Source organism: Scatophagus argus, chromosome 23 (genome assembly GCF_020382885.2).
Source record: "Scatophagus argus isolate fScaArg1 chromosome 23, fScaArg1.pri, whole genome shotgun sequence".
Lineage (NCBI taxonomy): Eukaryota > Metazoa > Chordata > Actinopteri > Scatophagidae > Scatophagus > Scatophagus argus.
Window position 1 is genome coordinate 8,164,413 of NC_058515.1, and position 21,279 is coordinate 8,185,691.

At 41.4% G+C, this 21,279-nt stretch overlaps 1 protein-coding gene across 1 annotated transcript; it reads left to right on the plus strand.

Annotated features, from left to right (window-relative positions):
- Positions 1 to 14,278: 14,278 nt before the first annotated feature.
- Positions 14,279 to 21,015, plus strand: LOC124054898 (5,6-dihydroxyindole-2-carboxylic acid oxidase-like). The gene is made up of 8 exons (XM_046381415.1): positions 14,279 to 14,404; positions 16,217 to 16,562; positions 16,919 to 17,241; positions 18,483 to 18,687; positions 18,796 to 18,963; positions 19,174 to 19,353; positions 19,465 to 19,611; positions 19,721 to 21,015. Exons 1-8 carry the CDS (start codon positions 14,378 to 14,380, stop codon positions 19,906 to 19,908), a joined length of 1,584 nt encoding a protein of 527 aa, XP_046237371.1. The 5' UTR covers positions 14,279 to 14,377; the 3' UTR covers positions 19,909 to 21,015.
- Positions 21,016 to 21,279: the final 264 nt, after the last annotated feature.

The following is a 21,279-nucleotide window of genomic DNA, read 5'->3' on the forward strand; positions in this document are numbered from 1 at the left end:
ACATTTGTTTATAACCTCACAGAAGTCAGGAACATATAATTTCTCACACAAAGACTGAGATGTATATACTGTCCATTTCCCTGGAAGCCATCACTGGCAATTTCCTTCCTCTTTCATCATTCTAAATGCACCTAAATGGTTTGGTCAGGGGGGTGGGGGGAGGCTGCAATAACCCCACCTTTGTGTCAGGAGGGGAATTTGGAATCTTTGATGCTTTCCCTGGCATGAAATGTATTTACAAATACCTTTGTGGGAGCAAATAAAAGGTTTTAATATTTAATTAAGCCTAAGGGCATCTCACAGTAACGGGCACATTTCTGATCAATGGTATGATGGAGGAATATTCCCTCACTGTCAGAGTGTGTGAGGAGAAAGCCTGGCTTCCTCCTTTAAACGTTACTACAGTTACTTAGGCGCAGACGGCACTTTGGGGAGGACAGTTAATCACGGAGCATTTACAATGCTGCAAAGTGCCACTGGATTCATGTTTGTATACATTTGTGAATTTTAAGGCTTCTGACTTCAGATGATTACAATGAAAGATGAATGACGAACGATGATGAAAAATGTATTTAGGCTCTCTTTGTGCCAACGCTGATGAAACTTTTATGATTCCTGTGGGGAAACCGGGCATGTCATAGTGCAGTGAGATTGGATTGTATAATCGAGTCTTAAATTGCTGTAGCTCAGGGCTGTTTCTGAAGACCCCCTTTTGTTCTCCATTTCTTGACTGTGTGATAATAAATACCACATAGGTCAGCCATTCAAGACTGCTAAACTGGCTGTTGGTTGTTTTCATTTGGGCCTGCTCATCCATTCATTATTGTCAACTATAAAACCTAATCCACTCATCTTTATCAAGATTGAAAATACATTTTTTTTTTCTAGACTAAATTAGGTTTGGGACAAGTTTTGGTGCCCTGAAGTGATAATTGTATGAATCCCTTACAATATTTTGCCCCAGATGTTTTGTGTATTGCATATATTTTCGTACAGCCAGAGTTGCATTACACCCTTTTCATAAATCTATATATAAAAAGAAACATTTCTAATGAGATTTTTTTTTCTGGCCAAGGAGATGGGAAGCAATGATTTCTCCTTTTTTTCTCCTTTGGATAGTCTTTGCTGTAAATATTAGTACTGTTGACAGTATATGACTGCACCTGATGGCCTAGCTGAAATAAGAATGCAGCATTGAATGAGGAGGTTTAGTGTTATGATGGTGGCAAATGTTTTTGCAAAGTCTCCACTTTATTTTTTCTGGGAACATTTTGAGAGGTGCAGACGTCAAAGCGCAGCAGCTAGCATCACAGGCGCATTACCGACTAAACCTCACTGTTGTGTAAATTAGCACACCTGCTCTGTGGCGCTAAAGCCTTCAATGTATTGCTATCAAAATACACAAAGCTTAACAACAGCTGTCAAAGCTTCATGACAGCTGTCACCGAGTCAACACACTTTTAGTCTGCTTTCTCTGCTGCAAGATTTTCCTGTGAAACTTTCTGAGTGCTGGGGACGAAAATAAAAAAAAAAAAAAAAGCACGATGTCACATTTTTATTCCTTGTGACAGCACGAAACCTCCTCTGCTTTAGTTTTAATCGGAGAGATCCAGCCCGTACTCTTGAGCCACAAAGCAATGATGTAAAATATGTTCTCTGCTTTGGAGACGTTTGTTTCGGTGCCCCTCAGCTCACGTCAGAGGGTGTTGATACCTCAGAGACAAGGCACAAAACATATAAACGCCCAATTATAGTTCCTTCAAAGAGAGATGCATTTAAAAATTAAAAACGGGGCATTACATAATTCGCAATGGTTGGTTATGTAAGTAGCCCAAATATGAACAACAGAGAGGGTATTGTCTCTTACTCAAATGGCAGTGGGTGTGCCTGCGTGTCTGCTTTTATGTCATTGTGACCATGTTGCATGTGCTCGCTTATTGCAGTGTGTGTTTTTTGTGCGTAGCCATTTATCTGACATGAACATGGAGAATGAGGACAAGGCTGAGATTCTTTTAAAAACTTCAAGGTGCTCCGGTGTCGAGATGCATTTGGTCTGCAGGCCTCCCAGAAGGTGTTAACTTGCTCTGTTCGGTCTCCTTTCTGCTTCAGTTAGCACGAATTCTGCCTGCTGTATGAATGGCTGAGGTACTGTACAGTATTTCCCTCAGAACAACAATATATAAACACAGGATCCCAAAGCTCGATGAGTTATTGCCTCTACAAGCCAGTTTTGTGTCTAGCACACAAGCTTGGATACCAGCCTCCACTGACTTTCTTTATTCTTTCTCTTCAAATCTGATACTGTCAACATCAGTCAAAACTTTGAGCATTTCTCTTCAATATCCCAATAAAAAAAAAACAAAAAAATAAAATGATTTATTCACATCCATCTGCATGAGTTTCCCACACAAGCCAAACAGAAGTCAAACAAGGAATGGTCTGCTACTAAGATAAATTGTTTCACTGCAGAACTACAAAACTGAACTGAAATTGTCTTGTATCCTTGGGCAGTGTTCTCCAACTAAACCCTGAGTGCATTCTAGGTCAAATCTCTGGTTTAGTTTGATACTCTCCCAAATAATTGCATTAATCAAGACCGAGCTCTTCAGAATTTCCCAAATCAGACTTGATGAATTTTGAACAATTTATAATAAGACAAGGACAGATGGAGGTTATTTGGGATTTAGGATTTTACATGAGTTTATGCACCTACTAATTATTCAGAATCTCCCATACTAATGTCCCTCATCCTCCCAACAACAGTCATGCCCTGAGGACAGGTTCCAAACAAGTCATTTTTAATCAAAGAAATGAGTCCCGACAATATGCAAAAACATGGGGGACATAAGGGTTCGCCATAGGCTGCATGTAGCAGCAGATACTTACATAACTGCGGATATACACCATATAGATAAAAGTATCCAGACACACCTCTTGTTTTTCAGGGGTTAGACTCTATGTGGCAACAGTTTGGTGAAAGCCCTTTTCTATTCCAGCATGACTGTGCCCCAGTGCTCAAAGAAACGTCTATAAAGACATGGTTGGATGAATTTGGTGTGGAAGAACTTCACTGACCTGCACAGAGCCCTGACCTTAACCACATCGAACACCTTTGGTATGAACTAGAACGGTGTGCGAGCCAGGCCTTTTTGTCCAGCATCAGTGCCTGACCTCACAAATGCTCTGCTGCATGGATGGCCAAAAATTCCCACAGAAACATCTTGTGGAAAGTCTTCCCAGAAGAGCTGTCATAGCTGCAAAGCTGTTTACATATTTCAAATGTGATGTCATTAAACCCTCTGTGAGTGTAATGGTCAGTTGCCCCAATACTTTTGTCTATATGGTCTAGCTGCATAGGAAAAATAGTATTTTTGATTTTTAAGAGGACTGTCTCTTTAAAACCTTTTTTAAGCTCATTGCCTTGTTACCTTGGGGGTTAAGAAGAAATCTACAATGATGGTGACTAAGTAGTAGAAATCCCTATTGTTGCATGTTTCCATGTACTGTCTTTCCTTTTGCACTTTGTATTGCTCTGAGCTCTAAATTAAATTCACATGGAGGTTAGTTGTCTTTTTTTTTCCCCAGCAGTCTATATTTCTTGGTTTTTGTTCTCTTCTTTTTGTTCACTCCCTGTGGTTTCATCATTATTTGGCTCGGTTTCCTGCTTCAGTACACCTGATTTAACCTCAGTCATTTTTAAAGAGCCCTTAATTCCCACAGATACCTGCATTTAACTTATGAGCACTTCTGCTTTGACCAAGTTAGAAAAAAAAGATACCAGACTTTACAGACAGCTTGAGTCTAGCACAAATCCATCCAGTGACAGCAGTTAAGCTCCTGTCTACCTAGAAAGGTAAGAAAGCAGCTTGATCTTTTGACTAAGGATTACAGAATGGATGAAAGGAGGGAAAAATAGATTGATCGTGCTCTACTTATTTGGGTAGTTTCTCCTTGAATTGCTTCTCCGCGGTGTGATACAACTGCTGATCAATGATCTCACACATATACACACAAAAATAGATCAGAAAAGATGCTCTGGAGGATAATTTACATTAATCTCAGCTTGAACATTATTTTCAAAGGTTTGGTCACAATTCAAATCAGTAATAACTTTGTACTCATCGAGGTAATTGCTTCCACCTCGGACCGTGTTAGAAAGAGGTCAGATGCGGCAAGAATCAAAAGCAGTCAGACAGTCATACAGGGTTGTATAGATAAACCCCCAAGACAAGCTTATCTGGGACATAACTCAAAAGCAAGAAGGTAAAACATCTATCATAGTGTACAGGTCGACTTCCTGCTTCAACTTTGGCCTAAAGTACCTGCAGTTGTTGTGCACACAGTCTTTTGGTTTGTCAACATTAGTGATGCAGTAAAATAAAGTGTTCCTGATAATGTGGCTAAACTGCTGAGCTGTTCACAACCTTTCTGAATGTCTTGACGACTGAGTTTCGTGCCCCACTGGACCTCATTTTAGTGATACCGCTGCACTCCCAGATCTCAGCAATTACTTTAGTGAGTGCAGTGTTGTCAAAGCTGGAGGAAACAAGGGCCAATCCTACAAAAATAACATCTAAGTTGTCATAAACAGCGTGTATTTTGTTGCTTTTTCCAGTCAACAGCTCAAAACCTAAAGATGGTAAACTTACAGCAATTTATAGCATAAAAAAGCTGCAAATCTTCACATTTGCAAAGCTAGAGCCAGCAAACGTTTCAGCTTTTTTGCTTTATGTGGTACACAAGCAATTTAGTAGTACACTTGCATAGTGACAGGGGACTTACAATAAACAAAATGTAAAAGTAAAGCCAAAATCAATGCAGTTCAGTCAAATTATCCTGCCTTTTCGTTCCTAGGGTGTTTCAAGCTCCAAAAAAAACCCCAAAACACTGAATACTACATTTCCCCAAATGCAACTCAGTTGAACCTTCCTCCTAAATGCCCACTGCTATTAAAACTCTAATTTTTAACACAGAATTTCTGTTAAATTAAATCTCAAGCCAAAGCTTTAAAATAATCCGATGATGTCATCAGGTGATGTTCTGAAACATGTTCTCTAACACGAACACCGTATTTCTACTGTTTACCTCATGATGATTGCCGCAAAAGATAAAATAGCTATCATTGTGATGCCTGTGAGCAACCTGAACCGCCGTGTTGTGGACTGTCCATAAACCACGCCAACTCCACTTCCTGTATTTACACCGCTGATCGCACAACAGGCGGCCCCCCTGTGCCGTTTTAAGACAGTGCTGTTTTTGGTCTGAATTCTCGTTACATGTTTTGGTATCATTGCTGCAATACAGTAAAAGTGAAACTGGTGCTAGATTCATTATGGTACTCTGACGTGACATAAAACTGACAGAAAATAAACTAAGGACCCCTGTGGTGCAACATCTTTTGGTTTTGTTGTGCTGCTGCTTGGATTGATTGACTGCTGTAACTGTAGAACAGCTCCCAGTCAAATGAAAGAAGCACACCTGTCCCGAATCTGTGGTTTGTTGCTGTTACTGTTGTTCATGCTGTGCCAGCATATTAAGCAATGCAGCATGTATTCATGTTGCTGCCTGTTAGTTATGCATGAGTTGCCACTAGAGCTGAACGCGGTATATTTGTGCCTTGGCTCCCCTGGAGCTGGTCTTTGTCTTGATGTATTGGTTTTGTGCCCACTGCTGGATTATAAGTGGGCTTGCCTTTCATTGTCCTTCATTCTGCCACAACTTATACTCTAAGTGATTTATGTCACCAGCTTGCAGAAATGAGATATTCTCTTTCACTTATGTTTTTAAGCACAATCAAACTCTCCTTGGTCCTCGGTGCACACCTCAGCAAATCCTGGCTGGATCCCCCCGAAACATCCCAGAAACCCCTTCCTCCTCCAGAGACTGATTCCGATTCCAATTATGGAGAAATATGTACAGGAGATGGGCGACTGTCACAGGTCCCATGGAAATTTGATTTTAATTAATCTTGGGTAGAAACTGGCAGCTCGGGCATCATGACACTCATCACGGCTCCCTGGAGTAGATCCAATTTTCTGTCTCAATAGGCATTAAATTAGCAAGAACATTTCCACCTTTGTCACCCCAGCACGCATAACAAATGAAAATACATTTGGCTACATGACATAATGGAGTACTAATAAATGACTCATTCACAAGTGAGGTACAGAGAGACGGCGGCAGGTAAATCGCATTTGCCGACACCTCATCACATCATGGGGTGTTACAGAGAAAAAAAGAAGTGTGCAGGAAAGCAAATTTGGGATGTGCAGATGTTTTTGTTTTCTGTGTGAATACTGTCAGATGGTTCAGAGATCATTTCCTCGGTAGTTTTGAGAATATTGAAATTAAAACATAACTGAATGTGTCCTTGGAGATCAGAATAGAACTCATTCCATAAGTATGGTAATATACCAAGGTTGATCAACAATATTATTTTAAGTTTAGGCATGTGTTTACCTCGTGCCTCATTAAGAAATAGTCTTGGCTGAATGGTTTGCATCACCCCTGAAAATATTTGGAGAAATTAAACGAATGAAAAATTGCCTACAGCACTGTGATATCATTACCTCCGATAACTTTTGCATTTCTTCTGTGTTTCCATTAAACCGAAGATGTGTTGCAGCAACAGATCAGTGTAGGTCTACATTTAGACGTTTGCTCCGAATTAATTTCCTAGAGGAAAACTCTAGCGTACACCTACGCGAGGAAGTGCATAGATTAACATGTTGTCAATTCATTGCGGGTAAGTTTGCGAAAAGCTGTTATTAATCAAAGAACTTTTATCACTCCACATGTGGCAGGGCACAAAGGGAATATGACAAATGCACAGACATCAACTCTGACTATAATAAGTAGAAGTGTGAGTGAGGAGTTCATTTCAGATGTATTATATTGTTAATGCATGCTTCACCCTGACAGACAGGCGATATGCTTCCGTAAGGCTCTTGCCACATCAGTGCCTGACTCTCATCCGCCCACAGAGTGAGGTGAATTGCTCTGTACTCTGAATAACTCCACATACACAGCATCAAGCGCACATTATAAGAAATATCTCCTTTTTGCCAAAGCTGGAAAATCCAAAATCTTCTTTCAAAGAACATTGCCCATACATTGTGCACATAGTGATTGCCACCTGTCCAAAAGAGTCCAAGTGGAATCCACATCTGGGAATTTGCAAAGCTCCGTCCAAAGCTTTTGATCCTCTGTCTCTTTCTTTCAATCCCTTTGTTCACGGTGACTGTGGGCTTGAGGTAGCTGCTTTGGGAACATGCAAGGGGCAACTAATGAGCGTGTCAGTGGGACCAGAATTTGAAGGAAAGATGGAACAATGTGATGCTAGCATGCTGCGCAGCACAGTGTAGGAGTTGAGAAGGGTATTGGCCGTGATGAAATTAAGTCCCCGATAAGGTGTATGACTTTAATGAAACATAAAACTGCATTCCTCTAGCTTTATCACAGCTAATGATACTTCTAATCTCTTCCCTTTCCTCCCTCTAGCATGAGTTCATTTAGACTTATATATTCCTGTAAATATAACATATTTAAACACAGCACATTAATTTAGCACTATCAGCCAACACCTGAGCACGACGTGTCCTGTTCCACTTTTCAGTTACGAAAACTTAATCTTCACTCATCGTTCAAGAATTTTCACCAGTCACTGTAAAAGATGATACCAAAATTTGTCAGCTGAGATTTTGCCAGCGTTTATTCCCAGGTCCAGTTTCTGTCACTTTAATATCTCTAGCTACATCGGTTTTCATTTGATGTTTTGGACGAAAACTAAATTGTTATTTCATGCACAAACTATTTCTTCTCAAACAACCCACTCCAGAATTAGTCTGTCACTGGACAAAGACCACTTCTACTAAGGACATTTTTAAACCACCCTTTTTTTTTATACAGATTGGATCTAACTCTGCTTCATTTTCCGCCTGTACGGTTTGATTCATTTGGGCAGATCTGAACAGAGCAGTTGTGCCCGGGTGCTGTTCATTTGGGCCTGATGAATGCAATCCAATCCAACTATAAGGCAAACTCTGCAAGTCTGAGGTAAATGGCTGCTGTAGCCATGTGCACTTTGTCTAGGAGCATTGGCGAAACCAACAGTAGCTAGCAGCTAGCTGGAGAATGAGTAAGAAGCCAGTAACTTAGTGAACCACCACAAGCCACAGGAACGGCTTCAGTGCTCCTCAGCATAGATTGCTGCTGGAGGGATGTAGTGCATGAGACGCCCATCAGTGGCCCATAGTGTGGGATATTGTTTTAGGTTGTTAAAATTAAACTGTGGGCGGCACGGTGGTGCAGTGGTTAGCACTGTCGCCTCATAGCAAGAGGTCCGGGCCCTTCTATGTGGAGTTTGCATGTTCTCCCTGTGCCTGCGGGTACTCCGGCTTCCTCCCACAATACCAAAAACATGCACGTTAGGTTAATTGGCTACTCTAAATTGCCCCTAGGTGTGAGTGTGAGAGTGTGTGGTTGTTTGTCTTTGTGTGTTGGCCCTGCGATTGACTGGCGACCAGTCCAGGGTGTACCCCGCCTCTCGCCCGTAGTCAGCTGGGATAGGCTCCAGCTCCCCCCGCGACCCTGACGGATAAGCGGTATAGAAAATGGATGGATGGATGGAAAATTAAACTGTACATTGCTGTTTATTCATCAAATTTGACTCCCACTGATGGTGCTTCCTTTGTCTGCAGTCAGTCACAAAATCCAGAATTTTTTTTCATAACCTTTTCCTTCCCCAGCATAGCATCATTGAAAAGAGTTTGTGTTTCTCCAGTACTTATGAGTTGGATCTATCCTAACCTGCATCGCTGTCAGCATCTACTTCTGTGCAGCATTTTAATTGGCCAAGGCTGGCACAACCTTCCAACCCAGCTGTTTCCCTGCTACATCCCGGAGCAAAACTGGTGTTCCTCACTAATTACCGCTGCTGTCTGCGATGATCTGTGACACAGCCAGATCCCGCTGAATTATCCTCACCTCTCCCATTTACAGTACCTGTCAATATCCTCCCACATTTTCATACATCAGTGGAAAAAAAAATCTGTGAAGTAGAGCAAAGGATTGACCGAAAAATGATGCCCTTTCAAAAGGCCCCCACAAGACTAATGATTGTTAAAAAGCAATCAAGTGGTAGCAGCAGTCTGAGCAGTAGATCTCTGTACTTTATTGCTAGCGTCCAGTCATATGGCACCTCTGCTGTTTAAATTATTGCTATGTAAATCACCTGAAGTGCTTTGGTATTGGAAAGCAGCAGATTTAAGATGCTGGTGCATACGCTAAGTAGACAGTATCCCGATATTCGTGGAGGCCTTCATTTGAGGGACTAACTCCTGCTATTCATCAGGGTGTCAGTCTACCTCGGGCTGGCACTACATTCTGAGGGGTTCACTGGCGGAACAAATGAAGTCCTTTCTGTCTCACATATAAAATGCTTATTCTGTACTTCTGCAAAACTGATGTGTAAAGTATAGTGCCCAAAAAAGTTCTGAACTAACATGTAGTGCAAGCACTTTTACCTTCTATTTTCACATAGTTGTCCTCAACCAAAAGGCTTTGCACACTTTCGGTGTTGCCATGGAAAAGTTTAAGTGCTTGTAATTTGATTTTGGGAGGTGAGAAACTCTAAACTCTTGTAAACTTGAGATCAGGATATTGATTGAGGAGCCGGAAAACCTCTTGTGTTTTCATTTGGAATTCACTTTTAAAAATAAAAGTTGTCCACAGTTTAAACTGTTGGCTGGGTTAAAGCTGTACATAATGTATATACTGATGTTTGCAGTGGGTGGATGTCCACCCAGAACCACTGTAAACACAGGCAGGATACTTGTTTTAGTCCAAATCTTTTCATGAGGTGTCACTGCCCTCTGCTGGCTTTTAGACTGTATTACGCCTACAGGGCAGAGGTCTACCTTTGTGCAAAAGAAAAAGTATATTTCTGAAAAATAATTTGCTTTTTCAGATTTTATTCTGTTTCTTCACTTTTGGTGAGGAATTGGAATTGGTATGAACTATAGTCAAAGTATTTGTATTCTGTAATATCCGAAACTACTGTTACACTGCCATCGGCTAATTTGTGGTGGAATTCAAGCTTGTGACTGTTAATATGCTTATCACAGAAGAAAACTCCATTGTGAGAAATAATTGTTTTATTGTTGAAAAGTCTTGTTGTCTTTCCCAGCACATAGGCTTATACCTTTTGCAATAATGCATTCCCTTATTCCCAAGCTTATTTTTATTCCTGTGCCAGCAATGGTGTGAAACATAATACGTAATGGACGGGGATTTTTTTTTCTTTCCATTCACGGATCCAAATTGATTTCTCCTCAGCACAAATATATCGGTCATGGCCACTGCAAATGTGTGTAAGAAATGTTGTCACTATGAAGTAGCAGAACTGCAGTGCCTTTATATCATACATTGTTGATCTTCTGCATTTGTTTCAGTATTTCATTTGCAATACCAGGCAGGAGAAATAAAATGCCTATTCTTCATTGTTTTTGATGCACAGGCCAGGTCTGCAGATACAGGCTGCACATATTAATCAAATTATTAAAAATGATGCATTTATATGTGAATGCAGTTAAAAAATTTACAAAAAAAACCAAAACTACATGGTGAGCAGCTCACAAGGAGAAAATAAGCTCGCATACTCCACCACCCCTACACCCCCCAGAGCTTTGGTCATGAGCCTGCCTCATTCAGTCAGCAGACGGTCCCACAGGATAGACCTCCATTCATTCACGGCTCAGTTAGGAAGTGAACTTTCAGTGAAACCCATGTTTTATTTTCAGCGTGATAAGTTTTTCTTGAGCTGCTATGAAAGAAATAATTACATTTAGGTGATTTGCAGCATATTGTTATATTGCAGTCACACTTCGAATACTATAGCATCCCCTTCTGTCTCAAAAACTAATACAGGCTCATTTTCACATTTGTCTTATCTTGTATGTGCACCACATAGCACGTAGATCCAAAGAAGAGCATCACTGAGTTATTTGTTTTGGCCACATCCTCCTGTTATGTTTTTTACTTCGTGTTGTCAATATATTTGTCATGTTCGATTGAACAGTATGTTCCCCAAAATTAAATGATAAAAATATGTTGACAATATGTGTATTTCCATCCACACATTTTTCTGCATTTTTAATTTATGCATTAAAAAAAACATTAAGTGGAAACACAAAAAAATGTGCAAAAAAAAGAATTGAATAGGATAGAGGTTTAATTGCATGTCTTGTTCCATTTTCTTCTTCTGCAGTTGCTGACTCACACCTGAGCTGAGAATTAGCACCACAAGCTGTTTAGCACAAAGCACTCAACTTCTGATATTTGCATAACAAGAGTGAAGGCAAACACGCATTTACACGCATTTTCTTTGTCAATTTTCTGATAATTCAACACTAATTTGGATGGAGAACATATAGGCAGGTCACTCTCCTACAAAGGTGGTGGGTCCAACAGAACCAGTGGCTTTCCCATCGTCCCTAGCTGTGGTAATTAGCATAGTTAGCCTGCTAAACTAAAGTTGTGAAAATGCTTGACGTGAGGAAGTTAGCACCGGCATGAGTTGCAAGCACGGTTCTTAGTATTCTACCACAGAACCCTCAAGCCGTAACAGTGTGTTAACATGGGGCTGCTGTTATTTCAGATGGTGGAAAATGGTTTTGTTTTTCCTTTTATGTTCACCGAGAAGCAAATGAAAATGAGGAAAAGCAGATGAAATGAGTGAAATGAGAGAGAATGCCAAGCAGTTGTGGGCATTGTCTTAGAGGAGGGGGAGGGGGAGGAGGGGGAGGGAGACAGAGGCAGGCAGTCATATGAACCGCTCGTATAGCTCCCCAGCTCCTAATGATTCCCACTGTGCCATTTTTTACCAAAGGCAAGGATTACCATTAAGCCCGAGTCACATCTTCTCACATGATCCTCTATCCTGCCCAAGGTTTTTTTTTCACACACATGCACAGACGTGAGCACACACAGAATAGTAAGAGGAGGGGAAGCAGGCAGAGCAGGGATGAAAGGAAGGTCGGCTGAGCTGCGGTCACGGGACAAACAGAGGAGTTGTGTGCTCATGTAGCACCCGCGACAGTACCAAATAATACAGTATAAAATACTGAAGTAGATTCCTAAACAGCGAGCAGAAAATGCTGTATTTTTTGTCGAGTTTGTTAGCATGAGTGTATTTGCATCTTTCAGGTCCATCTGAGCTATTAGATTATCCATCACATGACCTCTGACCTTTTAGTTAAACTAATCTAACATGTATACTTTTGAAGATAATTGGCAAAATTAGATTTTACAGACAAAATTCAATTGCAAAATTCACACATGGCAACAAAATTAGTTTACAGGTTTTGCTGCATTGTATTTCCCGCGACAATGGGTTTGAATCACTACATACATTTATGGCTCAAAGTGAACCGTGCCGAAGTTTGGCAGAGAGACTGTAAACACAAAAGCTTCTTACAGATGGCTCCTCCTCTACTCAAATGTGACCTTAAAAACACTGTAGTGCATTTTCAGGTCAATAGCACTTTGAATTATTAAATACCCACACATCTATGATGATGATATATCTTTATAAATTAATTTCGTGCCAGTATGAGACTCTAAGGGCAAAATAATCGATCACTATAACTATTACAGTATTCATCTTGACATTTAAAAAAGAAAAAAATGTAAAAAACTTGACGGCTGCTCTAGACAAATGACGTTTAAATGGTCGCATCAACCTTGACACGCTAATGGATCTCCTACAAGTTCTCCAGGGGAACATGGGAACGGCACATACATAAGGAATGCGGCTGTATTTTCAAATGTACTTCATGAGAATGAGCTTAGTGCTAGCTTTGTGTAATCCTCATCGGCACGCCCCCAACTATGAAAGATACATGCAGGCTGGATTTATGATAGCCATCGTGAACCACATGTGACTGGGTTAAGAATCTTTGCCTTTCAGTGTGTGAGATCACATTGGAAAAAGGCAAAGTTGCTCCTCTCAGAGAAGTGTTGCATTGTTGTGATGGGTTTTCATATCACATGCTAATTACTAATACTGACGTCATCAGTTTTATCACATACTCACAAGAAAAAAAAGTTGTTTTGCGACAGTTTGGCTTCAGAGCTGAACAAACATATTCCAGGTTTTATGTTTCAGTTCAGGTCTTCAGTATTGTTTTTATCAGTGATGGAGGGATTGCTCATCTCCTTTAACTTGACTGAAAGTAACAACACAGCCATGTAAAATACTCCATTATAAGTAAAAAAATAAAAAAAGACTACATTGAAAATCTGACTTAAGTTAAAGTATCATCCGCAAGGTGTATTTAATCATGTCACAGAAAAGTAGCTCCCATGACTGGTGTGATCTTTTGTTATATTATTAGACTGTTAAGGCAGATGCTGTTCATTTTTGGGGATAAATATTTGATTCTTTTAGCTCTTCAGGCCATCCAAGAGGGAAAATCACTCTTGGGTGGAACTGCCAACCAAGGCAGTAATTAATATATACTGGGCAAAGTGGGTGTGGGAGGCACAAACCTCACCACTGATATTCAAATATGTATGTACTGCAATGTTGTTTGCCCACCGATTTAGTATTTAACACTGTATTGTGTACTATCATTTGTTTTTCCAGTAAAAATCATAGTTTGAAAAGTAACCACAGCTTTCAATCAAATGTAGTAGTGTAAGCTACAATATTCACCTCTCAAGTAGATGTACACAGTGGCATGAAATGGATATAGTCAAGTAAAGGAAAATGTGTGTATTTGAGTGCTTTCACATGGCGCTTTCGATCGAAGGCTGTTTAACTGCTAACAGCTCAGCTTTAGAGGCGGTTTTGACTGGTTATCTGCTGATTCATTTGCTACTGAAACTGTGTGTGGAGTGAACAATTGTTGTTTCTTAGTTCAAACAAAAAATAACATGACACTGAACTTCGCCATCATTTGATTAGTGAATTAGTGAAGCATCAGTTTGCTAATAAGTAATTGTTCATGCAACCAAACAACTGTTGTGCAGCGCCCTTTCTGCAACCACTGTAAAGCTCCCTGTTAATTAAGAGAAGGCTGTAAGACTTTCCGTGTTTCAGCAACAACCTGCCTAGTCTGTCTTGCCCCAGATTCTAATTCCTTGGAGTTGTCGGCGCAGGTTTTATTGACAATTACAGCCTAACATTTTCCTTATTACCAAAAAAAGTCCTGGGGTTATAGTAGCAGCAGACCAAAATAATCAAGATTCTGCCTCCGGTATCATCAGCTCATTTAAACTAATCAAAGAATTTGCTTTCAACCCAACTCCTTCACAGTGAGGCATGTAAACAAAGAGTGCTCGCGCTGGAGGGGTGATCGGAGAGGAATTTCAATGAATGTCGCACAGGCACTTCATAAAAAAGGTATGGAAAAACAACCTACTTGAGGGAGAAGAGAGGGAGTGGTAAGTTCTTTCATCCTGTTGTTACTCAGAATAATTAAATACGTTACAGAAAACCACCGAAAATAATTGACACAAACAGAACTAAATCATAAAAACTTTACATACAAGTGTGTGCCAAAAAATGATGCAAACAGGAGTAAAAAAAAAAAAAAACCCTGCGGTGATTCCAAAACTCCTGAATGGCAGCGCATAGGGAGTGATTCACATAAAAGTCTGTTTATTAAAGTCAGTCTTCAGAGGTGAATTTTAAAAAATGAAACTGATTTGGCTAACCTACTTACATTATTGAAAAGTATGGGCACCTTTGGCCTTCAGTCAGGCCCCAGATTGAGGAACCAGGCCTTGCCTGAGGATCTAAGGCTGAATTCCAGCTTGTAAAGACTTAAAAGGTCACCAATGTAACCAGGAACTTTTCTGGAAACTCTTACATTTCCCACTTGGAGCCTGATAGTGGTTTAAAACCAAACGAACGAGTGACGACCACAAGTCTGTCATTCAAAGTAATGAAACCCAAATGTAACAGATAAAATTTTATATGTCAAAGTGAACCTGAACATGAACGACTCCACATTCATATCCAGATGAGCCTAATGCAAGTGTAATACTGAATTTCTTGAGTATACCTTTAAAGGCAGCAGCTTTTACAAATACTGCAACTATCTAAACCTAAAGTCCATGACTTTATAATCAAGAAAAGCATTTATTGTGCACCTGTGTTTGACTTCCATTGTACCTGGCATCCAATTTTAAACCCCAGTCTGCTGCATCTGATTCACATTGGTCTGAAACACTGAAATCACAGAACTCTGCATTCCTAGAAGACTTTTTTTGGGGAAGAAAATGCCCATCATGCTTCCATGTCTCACATGCTCATGGCAGCACAAGCAGCCCTGTGGCTGGGGCAATAGAGAGAGAGGAGAGGGGGGCCTCCCTGAGAAGTCAAATGACCCGAAATATGATCACTTCGACAAACAAATGAGGGTTTTCAAGATTAGATCCCAGCATTTTATACAACGGGGAGAAATAACTTTAATACAGTGTGAATTTCAGATTTTCTTCTCTATTCAATTTCCAGAAATGAGAGTTTACAAGTGCAAATAGTAGATCATATAAGCAAGACCTGTGTTGTATTTCTGAGTTGAAGTCGATTATTTTAAGTCCACAAACAACTGCTTGTGCTACATTTGTATAAAGATTATGAGCTTCATAACAAATTAATTTTCATACAGAGCTCACAAAGGCGTGCTGAGAAGTTACAGTCCATGTAAAGTAAGGCCTGAACTCATTCATCATAATTTGTGTTTTATTCTGAAAGAATTTTGAAGTTAATTAGACTTCCTAACTAATGTTGGGCTCATTTAGGCAACTGCAAAAGTCCAGTGAGTGTTTTTAGAAGAACAATACCGTGCGTGGCGGATCACACTACCTTCTTTTCCTCCTTCCCCAGTAGGAAATATGATGTGTTATGTGATGGCATCACGCGGGAGTCAGAAAAGAAAATCCTTGTAGTCATGCGCTAATCCGGTATTTAAGGTCGATGGTTCACTGGTTTGGGGGGAAATAGAAGCAGGGGCCTGGACGCATGGGAGGGGAAGTTTTACACACAGCTTAGTTAACAGAGGAATCCGTTCCCGGTGTGTTGATGTGATAGATGTTCACTTTGAATAGAGTGTTAGTTGAGGTGTAGATTTGCAGCTAAATTTTCCGTCGGTAGAACTACCTCCAGCTCAGTCACATCCGTGCGTTAAACCGTTTTTGGATGATGTTTCAGTGTTGCTTTTTGGTGCTTGTGGGCGCGGTGGTCGTGAGCGCCCAGTTCCCCAGAGAGTGCGTGACGCCCGAAGGACTCAGGAGTGGACAGTGCTGTCCGTCGCCCCCCGGCCTCGACAATGATCCTTGTGGCTCCAGCACGGGGCGCGGACAGTGCGTATCCATCGTGGTGGACGCGCGCCCGCACGGCCCTCAGTACCCGCACGACGGACGCGATGATCGGGAAAGGTGGCCCATCCGTTTCTTCAACCGTACCTGTCAGTGTAACGGAAACTTCAGCGGCTACAACTGCGGACGTTGCAAACACGGATGGACTGGGGCCAACTGTGACCAGCGAGTTAATGTTGGTAAGTCTGGACTTGTTAAGAGATTCTGCGCCTTTGCTCAATGGCACTTAGGCACCCATTTAGCACACCACGTCGAGCCAGATGAACGGATGTTGATTTATTTTTGTGTCGATTTAACTGTTCAACTATTTCAGATACATTTACCATAGTTTCATTTAAAGGCCAGACAAGCTGAAATTCATTTGAAAGAGTTACAGCCTTGAAACTTAGAAAAGAGGCATTTGATTACAAAATTAATGGCTTAAAACTGCCAATTAACGCTCATTTTCTCTGCTTCTTTTCTCAGTCATTAAAAACAAATACCCTATTAACGCATGACTGATTGTGCTAATCCACTTTTCCTCTGCTGCGCCCAGTAAGGAGAAACGTGATGCAGCTCAGCGCGGATGAGAAGCGTGCGTTCGTGAACGCGCTTGACCGGGCAAAGCGCACGGTGCACCCTGACCTGGTGATCGCCACGCGGCGCTATGCGGAGATCTTCGGGCCCGACGGGAACACCGTGCAGTTTGAGAACATCACCATCTACAATTACTTCGTGTGGTCCCACTACTTGTCGGTCAGCAAGACGTTCCTGGGTACGGGCCAGGCCAGTTTCGGCGGGGTGGACTTCTCACACGAGGGGCCCGGTTTCCTCACTTGGCACAGATACCACCTGTTGCAGCTGGAGCGAGACATGCAGGTAAGATGCAGCACTGAGAGGGGCGGTGATGAGAGCAATGGTGATGTTATTGCTCATAGCTCTGATGTGATGGGGCGTTCCAAGATCAGGGAAAAATAATCGAATTGATTTTCTTTCTGAAGGTAATCTCAACATGACCGTTTATCCATATTTTAATTAACCAATGGGCCCTTATTACCGGCTAAAAGCTCTTCAACCCAGCTGTAGTTCCCCCAAGCTTGTTTGTTTTACCTAATGCGTTTCCCCAAAACCGTATTGCCGTGGAAATCATAACACAATTTCACAATTTCATGCTTTAATAGGCGAGCATGCGCGAAATGTGATTTTAAGCGTTTTATGGGCTGAAATTCGATTTCATCCGCGCCCCATCAGTTTCTAAGTAGACTGCAGAAGAAAGAGTTTAGGTGAAAGGAATCATTATTTACTCCACCAATCGTTGGTTTCTTTCTTGCTTTCTTCTTCTTTGTTTTTATTTTAGCCTGCACACTCAGAAACTTGCTGAGAAACTCCATCCTTATTCTGGTTAAGTTGTGCTCCCCAGTTGTGACATTTTCTGCTCTCCCGAGTGAGCGCACTGACAGGCACAGTTTTAGGAAGAGGACTCACTTCATCAAGTGGGGATCAGGATGAGATATATCAGCTCGGGTGACTACAAACATATCCCAGCTTCTTCTCCTTCTGCAGTTGAACCATATCTGGTTAAAGGTCTCTTTTTCAAAAGTGCTCATTTTCAGAATGGGATTAGGTAACTTGGATTTCTTTTTCTTTTTGAAGTAAATAAAGGAAGTGATTCACTGGTGTTGAGAGAGGGCGATGAATAATTTTACTTATAAATCCTGTTTTGACACATTTATTTTGGTGATATGAGTTGAATTTGTCTCATATGATGCGTTTTTGTACAAGACAGTTGGGAAAAAAATAGCTGTGGAAGAGCGAGGATGAGCAGGCTTTCAATTTTCATTTTTTATAAATCCATTCATGCATGGTGGACAGATATTATATACTGTCTTTAAAGCAAATCGCAGTGTGTGAGAATGATATCCAATTTATTCTGTGCGTTATGACTCCAATACTAAACGAGACTTGAGGGGTAAGGCGATTGCTGAGAGCACAAAACCTCAAGCGAACTCCTGAAAGTGTTGTTTCGTTGCATCGGAAGTTAAAATTTCAATTCTTTGGTTCTAGTTTCTATCTCCACGGACTCTAACTGGGCCATCTTTTATTTATTTAAAAACCACCAGGACATGCTGCAGGACCCCTCCTTCGCCCTGCCCTACTGGAACTTCGCCATCGGTGGAAGCACATGTGACATCTGCACAGATGACCTGATGGGAGCCAGGAGCAGCTTTGACGTGAATTCCCTGAGCCCCAACACTGTCTTCTCTCAGTGGAGGGTCATCTGTGAGAACGTGGAGGACTATGACACACTGGGAACCATCTGCAACAGTAAGGCCATTGTTCATCGGTGATGTTCCAGTGATTCTCTTTATACATTAGCTGCAGAGAAGTTGCTACAGCTTCTCTTATCTGGGGCCTTTTCCTGCCTCCTTCCAGGCACTGAGACTTCTCCCATCAGAAGGAACCCAGCAGGAAACGTCAACAGACCGATGGTCCAGCGTCTCCCAGAGCCTCAGGACGTGGCGGACTGTCTGCAGGTTAACACTTTTGACACGCCGCCCTACTACTCCACCTCCTCTGAAAGCTTCAGAAACACAATTGAAGGTGAGTGCAAAGACATTTCTCTCTCTGTCCTTCTCCCCTACACAAGCCCATAAACTTACATTGTGAAAGAAGTAACATATCATTTTTTTTGTGCATCGCAAACCCAAGGAAATAGATTTTCTACCATAATTTCCACCTCCGATGCTGCATCCAGATTTTCTTCTGCAGTGTTTGTGCATTTCCTACTGCATTTCCACATTGTTTCGACAGGCTACAGCGCCCCCCAGGGGAACTATGACCCCGTGGTGAGGAGCCTCCACAACCTGGCCCATCTGTTCCTCAATGGCACAGGAGGACAGACTCACCTCTCACCCAATGACCCCATCTTCGTCCTGCTCCACACCTACACTGACGCTATATTTGATGAATGGTTGAGGAGACACAGCCCAGGTGATTTAACATCAAATTTTTTGCTGTTTCCTCTATGATACCTGCATATTTCTGACTGCTTTCTCCTTAGCACGATGAGCTTTTCAGTTAAGGTCAAGTATTTCTCAACAGATCTGGCCATGTATCCTGAAGAAAATGCTCCCATTGGTCACAACAGAGGCTACAATATGGTGCCTTTCTGGCCTCCAGTGACTAATGCCGAGATGTTCGTGACTGCCCCTGAAAATCTCGGTTACTCTTACGAAGCTGAATGGCCAGGTATTCATTTTGGTTTGCTTCTCACATTTTCTTGTGGGTCTGTTTTCAGTCTCGCCTTTGAATAAAAGCAGATGACCGAAGTAATAATTATTTGCCTTCACCTCTCTAGGTCAACCTTTCACTCTGACTGAAATCATCACCATGGCGATAGTCGCTGCCCTTGTCGTCGTCGCGGTCATTTTTGCAGCCACCACATGTGTCGTGCGTGCCAGGTCTTACCAGATGGAGGGCCACCAGCCTCTGCTTGGGGATCAGTACCAGCGCTACGACGATGACAAAAGCCAATCTGTCGTCTAAGGTCGCTGCTCGAAACACCAGCCACACACACACGTGCCTCTTCTCAAATAAGCAGTCTCATAGGCCCGAATCTTTTCTCTCTGGAGTGCATGTGTCGATTCCTGAATGCTACAGCATGACAGGAAGTTGTTTTTTTTTTGGCTGCAGTCATGTCCCTTTATCAGCTGGTGTAGCTCATTTGTCTCTACAGAAAGTACAGATGCGCCCAATTTTAAATATTACCAAAATGAAAATAAGGCACTCATTTAAGATGCATTTCTGTCATGGAAAGGTCAAGGTATAGGCAGTAGTTTTTAAAGAGCGTGGGTTTGCAAAGACTGCAAAGATCCAATCCTTACATTTTTTTTTTTGCAGAATTTAAGAAAATTTGAAAGGGGAAAATAAAGAATGATCTCATAAAGTGAACAACTGGAAGTGACCGCAGGGCTTCAGTATGTCGTGTCAGTATGTAGTTTTAGTGTTGGATGTTTCCCTTAAGAGAGGATTTGTACAGAATCTGCTGTGGATACAGAAGGTTGTGTAACTTTCTGAACACACGTCATAATACTGGCAAAATAATTCAGATATACAGTCACAGATCTATAACTTCTGAAATGTTTAGAGCTTATAAAACTTTCTCTGTGTGTCCTACTTAACTTTTCGTTGCAAAATGGTATAAAAGTGAAGTGTTCTTACAGAAAACGCTGCCCATGTCGAGGAGCCATAATGCCCACAAGGGGGTGCAATAGTTCAATTTCTGAAACTGTATTCGTCAGGAGAGACATGCTTTGGGGTTTTATTGTTTTTCTTTTTTTTAATGGCGTATGAAGTCAAGTTGATCATCGTGACCCGAAAAGAATGAAGAGGTGAAGAAGAAGAAAAAAGCAGGAGTACTGATTCAGAAGAAATGTCGCGAAAATTTCAGTTTCATCATGCTGTAAACCTGAGTACTCCACTGTGTACTCCCACAATATGCACTTCTCTTCCTTTGCCTGTCTTTCTTTTTAAGAGAAATTTCTGTGAAAAGGTCATGAATGCTACTCTGTTGTTACATTTATACTATTGCTAAACTGTTGTTGGATCTGGGCACACGCCAAATTATTTAAATGATTAAATTTTACACGCCAACAGAGTGGTTTGTTCGACTTTACGCGGATACCGGATGAAAACTGTGTACTGACATTCATATCATATTTTTTTATAACCGCTCATCATTTATGGAAAACACGTGCTTCTGTGTGAGGGTCTTTCCATTTGTGCGTGTTTTATCACATAAACATAAAGGAATAGTTCACAGTGCTGCTCACCCAGGGTCATGAGGGTGAACTGAGTGACGGTGACGTTGGGCTCAGTTCCATTAAGTGTCCCGCTAACAACAACAATGAGACAACA